The sequence below is a fragment of the Stenella coeruleoalba genome (assembly GCF_951394435.1).
Source record: "Stenella coeruleoalba genome assembly, chromosome: X".
NCBI lineage: Eukaryota > Metazoa > Chordata > Mammalia > Artiodactyla > Delphinidae > Stenella > Stenella coeruleoalba.
In genome coordinates this window covers 73,690,223-73,706,204 of record NC_137152.1, presented here as the reverse complement: position 1 = coordinate 73,706,204, position 15,982 = coordinate 73,690,223, and the positions used below count along the sequence as shown (strand labels likewise).

General features: G+C 33.4%; 1 protein-coding gene across 8 annotated transcripts in view; it reads right to left on the bottom strand.

Annotated features, from left to right (window-relative positions):
* The window catches only part of PCDH11X (protocadherin 11 X-linked), a gene marked incomplete at both ends in the record, with an annotated part of 692,182 nt that overhangs the window by 186,577 nt on the left and 489,623 nt on the right, over positions 1-15,982 (bottom strand). For all 8 annotated transcript variants that reach the window (XM_079909949.1, XM_079909954.1, XM_079909950.1 and 5 more), the window contains one exon: positions 13,628-13,826. In XM_079909949.1, coding sequence (XP_079766075.1) covers positions 13,628-13,826 — 199 coding nt within the window. The remainder of the gene's footprint in view (positions 1-13,627; positions 13,827-15,982) is intronic.

Here is a 15,982-nt window from a genome sequence, read left to right as displayed (position 1 = left end):
TGTTTTGTTGTTATATGTATAAAATAAGTTACTAAAATCATTCATCATCATTATATCTCTCCCTTTGATAAATGCTTAGATTGGAAAAAGGAATCTAGAAGTTCAAAAGGAAATTTAGTTTCTATACAATGTTCAAAAAATAGAAGTGAGCACCATAGCTTGATCTTCTTAAGGTATATTTTAGCTATGATTTTTATTTCCTTTATTTTCCTCCCTTTTAAAAATGAGCTTCCTACCCAAGGTATTTATTTCTTACATTATGTATGAGTGATATTTGTCAGGTAGGTTTTAATGTAAAACTTGCCACTAATTTTCAATGGAGTTAAAACATAAGCAGAAGAGAAACAAACCTTACAGATAATGACATTTAGTATTTTTTGAAATTCATATGAAATACATTCAGTGATCATCCTTACAAGTAATGCTGACATCAGAAGTAAGCCATAATCTCAGAGAAAAAGTGACTTTGTTGTTTAATATTGAGTTATCAGAAGTAATGATAGTCTAGCTATCATTCTGTAATGCAAATTTAAAAATGGAAGATATTATATCAAACTAAAATTTCTTTACAAACTTAAAGAACCTACCATCATTTCTACTGAAAATTTCATAGTGCTCTGGGTTTTAAACATGATGGATAGCGTAACCTGGATTAAAGTCCCAAGACTTTTAAGTACATAACTTACAAATAATCCATTAAACCAAAGTCATGACAATGGGTGCAACCTCTGTATTAGTCTTTGGATGGTAAGTATTAAGAGTATGAGAAATTGTGCTGAAAACTCTATCAAGAATTCACCATACCTTCATCATATTAATGGCCTGAGAACAAAATACAAGTTCTTTGGAGCATATTGTGTTACTTTTCTTAGAAAAAATATTTTAATGTATTTTAAGATATTTTAAAGTGATTTGGCTTCAGGGTTATGTCAGATATGTAAAATAAGTCTTTAATATATTATTTCCATGGGCCCTTAAGAACTTTGTGAATCAATGCAGAAATAACACAAAATACATAGCATAATTTAAAATATATATATGTGTGTGTGTATTTGTGTTGTATAAATAGAGTACTTAATTGTTCCCAGTGAGAGCCTATGTTCACATAAGGGTATTCTTTACTTTCTCTTACCTGTACTATATCTTCCAACAAAAACATAATCTTAAACATTATTAGTAGGCCTGTGCTGAATGAAGCAAGTCTTTTCATAGTATATTAAAAAAGAAAGTAGTGTGTAATTAACTTTGTCTTTAACTACATACATCCTCCCTTCCCATCCGAATGAAATCTAATGAAATAATAATCTCTTTTCACCAACCTGCAGGTGAGAGGTAAGGCTTATCATTAACCCATAAAAAGTATAAGCCCTCAGCAGGTTTACAGGGAGAAAAAGTATTTTTTATCCCAACATTTGATTAGATGATACTTTCTCCAACCAATGAAAGAAAATACTGAAAGATGATATATATGTGTCTGCTTTGGCAAATGTCTGAAATTGTAAACACATATAAAAGAAGAAATGCAGTAAAATCAGTTGAAAAAACAATGTTAATTGTTCATCTTGTATTTGCCTATGAAGCAATTGTGAAATTTGGTGTTAAGATCTAAGGAAAGCTGTGTGGTCAAAACATCCACAGAAAAAGCCATAAAAGCCTTAGGTATTTCTGATAAGATAGTGGGCAGCAGTAGAATGGTGTGCTTCAGGAGCCAATTCTATAGGGCAGATAATAGATGTAGACTATTTATTTAACATTTCACCAACAACTACTCCCTCTATTTTTAAAGCAGCACAAAACAGAGTGTCACCTGTATTTGTAAATAAATTAAATAGTTCATGAAAAATAATAGTTTCTTCGGATTGAGTTATGCTGTAAAATGTTAAAATGGAAAAATAAATATTTCTCAAATTCTAATGATTCTCCTTAGGTAATACTTTCTACTGCAAGCACCTTACGTTTTATCAGAATTCCCTATGAAATTTTCTATCTCCCTAAATTTATACATGATTGATTCAGTACCTATGAATCATCGATAATAAACTGACATGTATAGTAGAATACTTTAATGATATTTTAATAAAAATGTTTTGTTGCTGCCTGTGATCACTGAAAATATTTTCTTTATTTTCTCTAATATTTTCTAAAGTTATATCATACCTACTGGTCTACTAGAATTTCCCTTAAGGCTTAACCTGGGTAAGATATTCTCCTAGGTATTTAGCTGGTGAATTTTTGAGGTATTTAAAGATTTCACCCTCATGTTGAAGTTATTATATTTTTAACACCGCACACTATTTTGTTAGCTAAAAAAGAAAATTAAAATTCAATCCTTTGGGATGAATAACAGGTATTAGTGATAGTTATTATCCAACATTAACAAATTAAGGTAATGTAACAGAAAAAAGTAGAGAATTTTTAAATTGCTACCTAAGCAGAATATAATATTGTGTATGGGAAAATTGAACAACAAAATTATAGAGTCATTCCAAGCCTGTTATTTTACAAATATGTGACATGGGCCTAAAGAGAATAACTGACCTCTTTAAGGGCACAAAGAGTTATTGACAGATTCTATATCTCTGTCCCCCTTATCCTTAACCTTGTTCTTTCCATGTCTATACAAGTAGACATGTATCTATTAATTTGATAAGAAAATTATTCTTTCCTTCAAAAACAGGAAGGAGTAACTGAAAGAGGACACTAAGGATTAATTCATGTATCCATCTAAGGGCCATTTACTTTTCCATGCAAATGAGTATTTCCCTTAAAAGCCATTTCTATATTTGCTTAAGGACGTAGATTCAAGAAAGAAGAGAAAGAATATAAATGAGGCATTATCATTTGATCTACAGTAATTTGTCAAAACGGCAAATCATTGCTTCAATAACTTTCACACATGCCTAACACTGTCTTCATTAGATAATTACTTGTTATAAATCAGCACAAACTGAAGTCTTGATAGGGCATTCAGTGTTCCAGATATACAGAAGTTTCTTTACTTATATCAAGATAAAATACTTTAAAAGAAATTTCATTGATTAAAAACATATTTTTGTGCTCACCTATGACTTTTTTTTTTAAGAAATAACATTTTACCATGGGTTTACTTGCAATAAATCACCTTAAAATATTCCAATAAAATGGCTTGGTCTCATATAATACAGGCATTGCACAGAGCATTTAAGAAACATGATTTACAATGAAATGCTTTTGTAATGGAGCAAAAACATGGGGCTGCCATATTCATGCAATAAAAACATAATATTGGGCTTCCCTGGTGGCGCAGTGGTTGAGAGTCCGCCTGCCGATGCCGGGGATACGGGTTCATGCCCCGGTCTGGGAAGGTCCCACATGCCGCGGAGCAGCTGGGCCCGTGAGCCATGGCCGCTGAGCCTGCGCGTCCGGAGCCTGTGCTCCGACTGCAACGGAAGAGGCCCCAACAGTAAGAGGCCCGCGTACCGCAAAAAAAAAAAAAAAAAAAGTTAAAAAAAACATAATATTAAAGATGGTTTATGTCTCTGAAAATGGTGGGAAGTTATAAAAATGGCAAGTATTCTTTTTATTTCTTCATGCTCAGAGTAAGTTAGTTTGCTTTATCTTCAGTATGTTCAATCCTCACCCTGGGGAGGAATACTTATTTGCACTTATGCCTAAGGAGTGTGAGGGTAAGCCTGATCTACAAATCAGCAGTAACATATTCTCCATTTACCCCTTCTAACATATCAATCCACCCACTTACAAAGAAGAGTATACACTCTGTAAATTTCAACATGAACATTTTACTTTTGACTGTATGATTATTATTGCTGCTGCTGCTGCTATTGTTGATAGGATCCTAAACTATTCATTTCTGGGAAAAGTTCTAATAGTTAATTTGAAAATTCTAAAACAATTTGAAATAAAATCATTAATATATTTTAAACTCTGTGAAGGTTTAATTCAAATAAGTCACAATGTTGAATAGAATTTGGCTGTCTTTGATTCCTACTGTGGAATAGAAAAAGCCATATACCATAAGAGATGAAAACACATCTGCCTACAATTTCCCTCAGCATCTATATTCAGAAAGCATCATGCATACTAAAATCACAGACTTCCCTTCATTTTATGTCCATTAGACTCGAGGCATAGAGCCTCCTAAAACAAACTAGGAGGGGGAGAGTACGGAGAAAGATTGCAAAGAAAATGAATGATAATAATAAAATATGATGCAAGAACAAATGATCAGTCAATAATTCTTCACTCTTTCGAACTAAACTAGGATATATTAGTGAGCAATGAGATAAAGAAAGAAATAAAACTCACACATAATGAGCAGTTACTCAAAGTTCCTATCAGAGAATATATCCACATTGAATTGCTAAGCAAATATGCCTTCTCAAAACTATTAGGACTTTAACAACAGGACATTTCCTTTTTATGATTCAATAGGCATACACAAAACACAGACTCTTCTGGATACATGCAAAAGTAGTCAAATAAAACAGTACAGCACCCCACATTCAATAGGAAACTTATCTGTCTCTTTGCATTTACTTTTTGCCACTTTCTCGACTTCTTTATTCATCTTCCCCATTCTGATAATAGTTCACAGAAATCAGACCATCAACACGAGCAATGATCCAGAAGGATTCTTAATCAGCTTGTGTGTAATGGGAAGCTTAATGACTTCACGTGCATATAAGATGTTTGCTGAGTCAATTAGTTGACTGTGCAGCTAGTGCTCTACTTTACTAATGCCCTTTCTGCCCTGTTGTTCTGATAAGTTTCCCAGAAATAGAGAGCCTGTATATAGCTGCACACCTAGAATAAAAAGAGCATTTATCCTCACCTAGATGACATGGTGACATATAAATAGAATATTGTTTTTCAAATTGGAATTGTCAAAAAAATAAGATGTGTGCACTTGTATGTGCATGTGTGTGTGTGTGTACCTATGTGTGTATGAAGAGACAGTAAGGAAAGACAATCTTTTGGTTGAAGAACCAAGTGAGTACATACTAACACTTCAAAACTATCTAGAAGGCTTTTCTACACTTCGGTACAAGATTTATCCCAAAGTGTATACAATATAAACTCCAATACAGTAAATTTTGATATTTCTTAAAATATAACAGAACCTCCACTGAGGCTTTATCACAGATCATCATGAGTTATTTTAATGCCTTAACTCATCATGGCTAATTGTTGCACTGCTCTCCCTCATCTCTATTTTGGTCAGCTACTCAACACATTTGTTAGAACTTTGCTAATCAAAGTGAGGTTCCCAGACTAGCAGGATCGACATTGTCTGGGGCCTTGTTAGAAATGCAGAACCTCAGTTTCCCACACCAGACTACTGTGTCTACATTTTAACAAGATCTCCAAGTGGTGTGTGTGCATGAAACTTTGGAAAGTACTGTGTGAGAATATGCATTATCCCAAGAAAAAAATCCTGTAAAATGCTTTAAGTATATGTATATACTCAGATACATGTGCACACACTCCTTTAATACAACAATACTGTGAGACAGCTGTTATCATTGCCATTTTAAAAATGAGGAAAACTGAGTCACAGGGAACTTAAATTTCTTGTCAAATGTCATATTGCTAGTGAGTTGCAGGACTGAGTCTAATCAAGTAGTCTGGCCCCATCCCATTAGAATGCTTCTTTTCATAACTAATTATTTAATCATACATATTACAACAGCAGCTAGGCTCACTTGTAGACGTGAGACTAAAACAGAAATGGGAGAAGACAAAACATATCTTCACTTCATCTTAATGTATTTTTTTAATCTTCTGAGAGTTAAAATTCTTCAATTTCAGGAAAAAAAAACCTATCTGGGAGTGGGCAAACAAAGAAAATCAATGTCTTTAAAAATCAAAGTCTCTTAAGGTCTTAGCTTGAATTTGCTCCAATATTTCTTTCTTTTTGCAAAAATAGTATTGCTGAAACAGCTCAGAAAACTCAGTTTAAAATGTGTGATTAATTTTACCTATGCCGTGGTCTTTCACTCTCTGTCCTAAAAGCAATCTGCTTTTTTCCTATATTGAGTGATAATGTATAGACAGATTCATTTCAGACTATTGGGTATTATGGGATCTTTCTAGATGAAAGGTTTTTTTACTTAGCCACAGTTCATATCCTTTGAAACCCTGAGGGGATATTTCAAAGAGTTACATGGGTATTGAATTGGGTTCAATGTGTTTAAGATCTTTCCTCATGATATTTGGATTTCAGATATTATATTTTGGAAGCTAAGTTGTTCTGCAAAAAGGTAATGGCTAGTTCTTTCAGAAGGGAAGTCTTAATAGTTCAATATGATGGGATTTTTCATTGGAATTTCAATATTTGGATTTACTTCTGGTTGAATCCCCAAATTCCAATTTTCTACTTGAATAAAAACAGATACCTGTGTGAAGTTTTTGATATATCCTGTTCTCCTGTCCAATTCAACTCAGAATCAGCACTGGAGAAGAGGACAAAACATTAGTATTGCAATGTTTGTAATAGTTCTAAACTTGTAAAACTACATTTTATAGAAAATGATCTCTAGGAAAAAACAAACAGAAACAGCTCAATAAAAAGCATGATAATCCAACAATTGAAAAGGCCTTTGGTTGCATTCATATTTCAAAAACATCTCAGATGAGTACTGCATCCTTGTAACTGGAGTTTGAATTAAGCAAAGAATCCCTGAATTTCTTGTTAATATTTAACTTAGTCATATAATTTGCTAAAGATTAATTTGCTACATTCTTTAAAATGACTTAGACAACATGTACGTGCCTCTGCAAAATTGGCTTCTCCTTCAAATCAAAGCCAAGAAGTATTTATACATTATGAGAACACATGTTTCGAAAAGAGATAAGCAGGGTGTAGTTGAATAGAACCATCAATTAAGAAGGAATTGTGCAATTCAGTTTTGGATTAATTTCCATGCATAGATCTACATGTAAGTAAATCTGATCTGACCCCAACCCTGGAAAACTAGGCCATTAAAACAAAAATGATAATGTGCCAGTGAGGCTTGTGCTACACTGCTGATGAGCCAAAGAATAGGAGTAGAATATCAAAAAGTCAAATGAAAATCATCATATTTTACATGCTTAGATAATTTTGAGCTGTAAAAATAATGCTATTTGTAAGACCAAAAAGTATTTTTCTCAAAATATTTTTTTTAATTTCAATGTGATTTTCTCAATCCAGAGGATTAACTTCCATGTCATCAATTTAGTATAAATAAAAGCAAACATACTTTCTAGGTAAGACAAACTTCTTCACATAATTTAAAAGTTTGAGCAGAGTACAGCTGCTTTATAGCTCTAAAAGTTATCATGCCTTTATCTACAGTTCTGATCAGTGTCCATAAAAGACTATTATAATGTTTTCTCCAAATATTTTACTATACGGCACACTATTAACTCAGTAGACTTGAGTCTATCAAAATCACTTCCCTGTTAATTATAACTTCAACATTCTGCTAGGAAATTGAAGTAGGATAGAATGACAGGAATTTCAGAATGGAGGAAGAGTTGAGTTTTCAGCAGAAAGGATGAGGGATATGTTCACATATTCATTCTGTTTCACCCCCCTGAGATCCTTTTTATGTACTTTTCACCATATTCAGAGGAAATTAACTTTGTACAATTAATTTTTTTTTTTTTTTTTTTTTTTTTTTTGCGGTATGCGGGCCTCTCCCTGTTGTGGCCTATCCCGTTGCGAAGCACAGGCTCCAGACGCGCAGGCTCAGCAGCCATGGCTCACGGGCCCAGCCGCTCCGCGGCATGTGGGATCTTCCCGGTCCAGGGCACGAACCCGCGTCCCCTGCATCGGCAGGCGGACTCTCAACCACTGCGCCACCAGGGAAGCCCCTGTACAATTAATTTTTAATCCCAATTTGCTCTGTAAGTAATATGCACACACACATGCATGCACACACACACACAATCAAAATTTATGTATGTTAGATAATCATAGTAAAGATTAGCTAGTTTCCTGACATAGCAATCATTAAGATTCAGCATGTTTTCAATTTTCCCTATAAAACTTTCATTGGTTAGCACTAAGTAATTTTAGAAATGATCAGTCCATATTGCTCAATTGCCTTTCAGTTCTATAAGATGCTAAATGGGAACCATTTTAAAATTTTAATACAAGGCCTCATCACATATATTAAAAATATTTCCATATGGATATATTATAACATTCCCCTTGAGGGATGGTAAATATTTAAATTTTATACTTGTCTATTCTCAACAAGTTGCTTCATTTAAATTACAAAAGTAGCTGCTTACCAACATTAGTGACTCTTCTAGTTTAGAACATGATAAACATTAAATCTTGGTTTAGGACATTAAGCTATTGCTTAAAAGGCTTAAATCTCAGTTGTCTCATTTGCATAATGAGGGAGTTGGACTAAATGGCATTAAGGTCCCTTAGAGCTCTGAATTTCAAAGACTATATAAATGGCAACATCTGAACATGTACATTTTGCGATTTTAATAGTTACAAAATTATGACCCTAGAAGGGACATTAGAGATCAGTATAATCCCCTTATTTTTTAGCTAAGGAAAAGAAGATTCAGTAGGTTAAAATGCCTGTCCAAGGCCACATAGCTAGTTAATTGCAGTGCCTGAATTAGAACCCTATAATATGCAAAATAATGGCCTAAATGAGTTGATGTACTGTGGTCTGTGGTAAAAATATTTCATGGATAGTGATTACAAAATGAAGTATTACAATAAAACTATTAGTCAACATCCAAATTTTTTAAAAGTATGATTTACATAGATACCTCAAAGTAATATTTAAAATCATCTGTTTTCTCATTGCTTTTGAGAACTATACATATTACAGAAGAAATTTCTGACAAAAAATATACTTTTAAAGGCTAATTTCATATATACTACTTAGAAGAACTTTTTTATGTAACCTACACATTTTTTCCAATATAAGATTGATAAAGTGCCAGATGATCATGTACTTTATTTTTATTTTAGTGGAACTGGGACAAAAATTACTAAGATTATTGATTAAAATGGGGAAAAATTGGTTCAGCAAACACTGTCACTTCTATTCTCTACTGGGAATCTTCAACATTTGATAAAGATGTAAATTAACAAATTGCAGAAATCATGGTAAGATAGATCATCTATAATTATTCATTATTTAATGATTTCCTTGATATACTTACTAGTTGTCGAGTGTTCTGTTGATGCAAGCAGTTATGAGACTGGCAAGTTACTGTACAATTTAAAAGTGTCATGGGGACAAAATATATTGCTATAGTGCTTCTCATTCATTAAAATTTATAAATTATTTTAAGACAAGAAATTGGTATATGGCTAATACTACTAAATAGTCCAAGTCACCCCAAAGTTGCATCTTGCATGACTGATTGTATTATCTTTCAAAGAACTACAAAAAAGAACACATGGCAAACATTCTTGTCTTATAGGCAAAGTGAGAAGTAAGAGTAAGATTAAAAAAAGCAGAAGAAAGACAGAAGAAGGTCATAAAAAGAACTGCCTCATGGCTCATAAATAACAGAAATATAAATGTCAAATGAACTTTATTATGTGGTATAGGTAGCCTAATAAAAATTTAGACACAAAGGAAGGCTTATTGTGAAGAGAAGGCCACATATTCTCTGCCACTGAAGGTGGTTTTTCAAGCTTACTGACATTCTAGACCTTATGGCATTGGCTTTCAATTGGCAGCTTGTGCCAAGCTTCTAGTGCTTGTCATTTTCAAACAGAAAAGACAAGATAAGAGATTGCTTTACTTAGAGTGGCCTGCTTTTGACTGATAAAACTCTATCTAATCCATATTAGATTTAAGATACTAAAGATACACTCATCTTAAAGGCTGTCACCCAAATGGAATCCTGTAAATGTCTTCAAGTTTCCAACTTCAGAGGTATACTTTTCATCTTGATCCATGACTTTTGTGACTCTTTTTTTTTTTAGATTATCTCTAGTATAAATCCTTCATTGACTTCACAAAGCCTAGATACTCCAAATGAGATGTCACTTTTTGATTGCTTTGTATGGTGATTGCATTTCCTGTATAGGAAAGTTAGGTATGATAGGATGGTGCAGTAGGATTTGTTTCACCCATTTTCTTATTAAGATATATATTTTAACTTTCGTAAGTATGAAAAGAAAAAAATTGAGTTTTTGAAAGCATGTCAATTTAAGTGATAAAATTAATACAAATTACAGAGCATCTGCCACTAGATCACTATTTATATCTGCCTAAGCTCATTTAGTATACAACTACTATCAAGTGTGCCTTATTCGTTCCCAAGCAATGGCAGACAGCTGAACTCTTGGATGGAACCATTCTTTCTAATCTATTTATATACACTATTATTTATATAACACACCAGGGACTAAAATAAGCTGGTAGGCACAGACAGTATTCATGACTGCAATGATTTCCCTGTGAGAATCAATAAAAGTGACTTATTTGATATTATTGTTAGCTTAAAAAATATTACTCTATGTGAAGGATTTTTTTTTATTTCAATAGATGGATAAAGCTGAATGTTGTTGTCTATTGTCAAGGCAATGAAAATTAGCAGACATTTGTTTTATACCTTCAGAATCCAGGAGCACTGAGCTCAGTCCCTTCCTCCAGGTGGGACAGAACAAATACTAGAAATACTGATTGGTTTATCTTTCGAAATCCGTGACTTCAGGTTTGTTGAGCTGATTTAAATTATTTATTTATTTTACTTTTCCCTCCCTGGACTAACACTACTATACAGGCTAAGAATGAACACAGTTTAGGAAACTATCTTTCAAATACATAACCAGCTGAGACAGAATTGGCCTGGGTGGATAATTAACCTTTAAAAGCAGCATAACTTTTCTTTCTCAGTTTGAATGCATTTCCTGTTTGTTTCACATAACAATATTAACAAAATGATGCCATTCACTTTTTTTTTTTTTTTTTTTTTTGCGGTAAGCTGGCTTCTCCCTGTTGTGGCCTCTCCGGTTGCGGAGCACAGGCTCGGGACGCGCAGACTCAGTGGCCATGACTCACAGGCCCAGCCGCTCCGTGGCATGTGAGATCTTCTCGGACTGGGGAACGAACCCGTGTCCCCTGCATCTGCAGGCGGACTCTCAACCACTGCGCCACCAGGGAAGCCCAGCCATTCACTTTTCTTTCTGTTGTGGTATGGGAATTGATGTGTAGCTTTGCTCAAAAATGCATTTAAAAAAATATCGGAGGATTTAAGAAGTCAAATTTGGCAACAAACAAAAGTACCTAATTAACATTTATATGGGTAACATTTGCTGAATTATAGATTTAGATGATTTTCTGTAACATCTTTTGGAAAAGTAACGGCTACTGGCCCCTTAAATATATATACCATTATTATTATTCTTTCTAACAAACTGAATGGTATTTTCTCATTGAATTTTTCGGATGAATAATTAACACAATACTAGTATATCAAATTTGCCTGAAAAAATGTTTCCTGTACCGCAAAAAAAAATTAAAAAATAAAAAAAATAAATAAAGCTCTTATATTGTTACTAACACTTGCAGTTTTTTTATTGAAATACAGTTGATTTATAGTATTATGTTAGTTTCAGGTATATACTTGCACTCTTAACTACTAATAAAATGTGGTCCTGTAAAGAACTCTGCATTTGAATTTTCTTTTTTTTTTCGATACGCGGGCCTCTCACTGTTGTGGCCGCTCCCGTTGCGGAGCACAGGCTCTGGACGCTCAGGCTCAGTGGCCATGGCCCACGGGCCCAGGAGCTCTGCGGCATGTGGGATCTTCCCAGACCGGGGCATGAACACGTGACCCCTGCATCGACAGGCAGACTCTCAACCATTGCGCCACCAGGGAAGCTCCTTAAATGTTTTATAATAGATTCTAGCCCATACCAATTCTGCCCCTATTACTATCAATAATATACCATCTTAGTCTCATTCGGCTTGAAAATTTATTTCAGGGTTAGATCCACACTGTGGATGCTTACTTTGAGTTTATTCTTTAATTGTTGCTATACAATCCTCTAAGAAAAGGGTTTAATAACACATCATACGCAAAGGAATCAATTCTCTCTAGTTTATAAAAATGATGCTTATTTCATCTATATATTTCTATCCGTTAACAAGGCAGAGATAGGCCTACAATTACAATAATAACTTATGAAGTAAAAAAGAACAAAGATACCTTTGCTTAATGCATATTTGTAACTTATGACCATATTCTTATTAGAAATTGGCTCTGAGTTCATTATAGCAGAAGATATAGTCACAGTCATGTATTTCTACCAGAAGTCACTATATCATGTTATACATAAGTAAATGAAAGGTAGATTAGTATTGCATATTATGGAAGAATTTTTCATCCTCAGAATGAATGCTGATAAATTGTTTTAAGTATAAAATTAAATAAAGAGACAGATGTTTAGGACTTTCTGAATTTGGTGTCTAAATAGTCTCTAAAATGTTTATATTGAAAACACTTTTAATATCCAGTGTCTACTTTTGTAGAGAGAAAAATTTTGTTATGCTGTCATTGGTTCTGTATGCTTAGTCTTAGATTACATTCTGATCTTTAACCAATGCATTTCCCTTAGTTTTTTGAGTTTAGAAAATAGAGATTAAAATACAATGTTGGGATAAATAAATAAATAAAATACAATGATGGGGAAGCCATTTTGTTCTCAAAACTGGAGGTTTATTTAAATTATATATCTATACAATCCATAATGCTCAAAATACCTTACAAAATTTCTATTTTATATTTATTTTATATGTTATGTGGTCCCTTTTTTCTTCTTGTTTTATACCTATGACTCTTCTCTATCACATATATGCTCTTTTGGACCTACACAGATTTATGTACATAAAACATACCTGAGGCAACTTATAATTCTTCAAATACAAGAATCTTCTGAGATATGTATAATCTTACCAAATTTTGTATTTCCCAAAATTATGAGGAAGTAGTGATGTTCAAGATACATGTTCAAGATAATAAATTTAATGAACTCTATTTAGTATCAACTTCATGATCCTTTTCAAGAGTTCAACATCTTTGGATTGTGCAAAATATATCCTTTAATACCTTCAGTCTGGAGACCAAATCTAAATGTTTTTCTAAATAGTAACATGGCTTAAGGCATGTGGTTTCAATACGTTATTGAAAACCTCAGACCAATTCTTCTACCTTGGAGTCAGGATCTCTTATTTCCTCAAAAAATAATTAATTGTTTATGATTCTTATCTCTATTAAAGATTAAAAATAAAATCTAGAAAATACTTTATATGAATTATAAAAATATTTTATCTGTACAGAAATAAATGAATAAAATAAACTGGCTGATTATATACATATAAATACATATGTATGTATAGGTAAATGGAAAACTCTATGTCTAAACAAAATGACTATTCAAATTTCATAGTAAATTTCAAAGTAGATGTGATCACATATTTCAAAAATGATAAACTGCTGCATATATGCCTTCCACCTAATTCTGTGTTTTTACTTTTTGAAAATGTGTTACTAACATAATTAAATGGCCAATGTTATTATGGCTGCAGTTGTTTGATTTTCAAACACAGTAAGCCCATTTATACTGCAGGACTAGAGAGGTATCACTTACTGGATTCAGGATCAGAGTTGCCATCCCCTTCAGTGCGGTTGTTGGGTGCAGCATGATCAAAGTACTCCTCCTGAGGATAGCCAAGGGGCAGGGCATGGGATGTGCTGGGAAGGTTGCCTGTATCATGGTCTCCTAGTCCACCATCACTGCTGCTTTCCTGAGAGCCTTCTGGTAGGTGAAATGTGACACGCCGCTGGGACTGAAAAAGACAGAAAATTACAGGGTTTCAGCTATGATCTGAATAATTGCTTAATACATCCAACTTAGAAAATGTATTATTTCAGCTATCTAGTGAAGTCACATTAATATTATCTTGAGTTGTGAACGATTTCAGGCTTTTGTGAACAGTCAGCTCTGTGTTCAAACCTGCTTTACCTGGCAGCAGAATTGCTTTTATTATATTTTTTTAACAGGGCATATCCAGTTGCAGAATAAAAGTTAACTTGTTCTAAAGCAAGAGGCTGTCACCCATATTGACATTTGAGCACATTGGATATTCTGATCATCATTTGAACATGGATTTATTTAACTATAGTTTGACAAGATTTCATTTTTTGAATAATAAACTTGAATAAATATAATGAAATTTTACTGTTATAGCTGTAAGATTCTGGTGGGCAGAAACAGTAAATAATAATACAAATTTATTCAATCATGTAGGCTTATAAATTAAAATTACAAATCATCTTTTCAAAGAATCTTAAGGGCAAGATTTTGAATTGGAATTCATTTAAATCAATTCTACACTCTAAACAATAAAAATAATTACTTGGTATGGATAACAGTTGATAATTATAAAAGTAAACTACAGGGATCATCTCTTATAGTAATTATAGCAGAATATAAAAAACTTATACATGCCAATATATAAAGATGTAGGATTTGGTTCATGACATCCAATAGTGTGGTAACTCCACCAGATGTAGCAGTAATTTTGTTTGCGGTATTGCTACATGTAGTAGCTAGTCTCTGAAGATAGCCCTGACAATGGACCTCACATCTTGGTATTCAGACCCTTATGTAGTCTTCTACCACAATGAATATGGAGAGGCCCTGTGTAACCAAATCTCACAGTTTTTGCCTTGCTCCCTTAGAATACTCATTCAGGAAAATCAGCTGAGTTGAAAGTAGTCTGACTACTTGGAGACTGCCATACAGTGAGGAAGCTCAAGCTTCCCATGTGGAAAAACTCCATAAAAAGAAAGTATAATACAATACCCAGAGAGGCCCAGCTGCTCCAACCACTCGAGATTAGTGCTAAATATGTATGTAAAGAATCCATTCTGGACATTATAGCTTATGGTCTCCTTTGAGCCATCCATCCCAGCCATCTCCAGATATTTGAGCCGTTCCATTTGAGATACCAATCACTGTAGAGCAGAGATAGCAATCTCTGCTGTGCACTACCTAAATTCCTGACTTAAAAAATGTTAAGTACAATTGATTTTTGTTTTATGCTCCAAAGATTAAGGATAGTTTGCTATGTAACAATAGATCAACCAAAACATTTAACTACTAGTAGCATGAAAGATGCAATTTAGAGATAATTATTTAAGGAATTTATACATATCAAAGGGTACATGTAATTAGGCACTAGAAATTTCCATGACAGAGTGCATATACTTTCACAGGTTCAGGCTTGACAGTCAGCCATTTCTTCAGATGTTGGTATTGCTGTAGACTGTATGTTTGTGTCCTCTCAGAATTCATATGTTGAAACCTAATCCTCAACATAATAGCATTTGGAGGTGGGGTCTTTGGGAAGTGATTAGGTTATGAGGATGGAGCCCTCATTAATGGGATTAGTGTCCTTATAAAAGCAGCCCAAGAGACCTCCCTCTCCCCTTCTGCCATGTGAGGACACAGTGAGCTAATTTTGTCTGTCCAGCAAAGCTGCATTTGACTGTTCTCTCTCTAAGAAGCCATAAGCTCATTTAGTTATAGGTTAAACCCCATTTAATTCCAAAAATTACTTATAGTTGTGAATATATTTTCAGCCACTTCAAGTAAGATATAAGCATTTATGCTCACAAAACTTTTAAAAATTCAAGAACTGGAAAAACAGTATTTAAAAATGCCTGAAACATTGTATTATAGACATTTATCAACAGTCAGTTATTATATGTAACTTAAAGTCAAAATAATACTTAACACATAAATTTAAAAGTCATTGTATATAAAATAAGCCAGTTAAGCATGAGACTAATTTACAGTTGTTCCACTACAATGCATAACTGTTAAGAGGTATTTTAATTTTCTATTAAGACATAAGTCAGATATTTCAAGTATTTTTATCATTTAGCTTTTTTTAAAGTATTAGACCTAGATAATAGAATCTATATATAGGAAAATAAT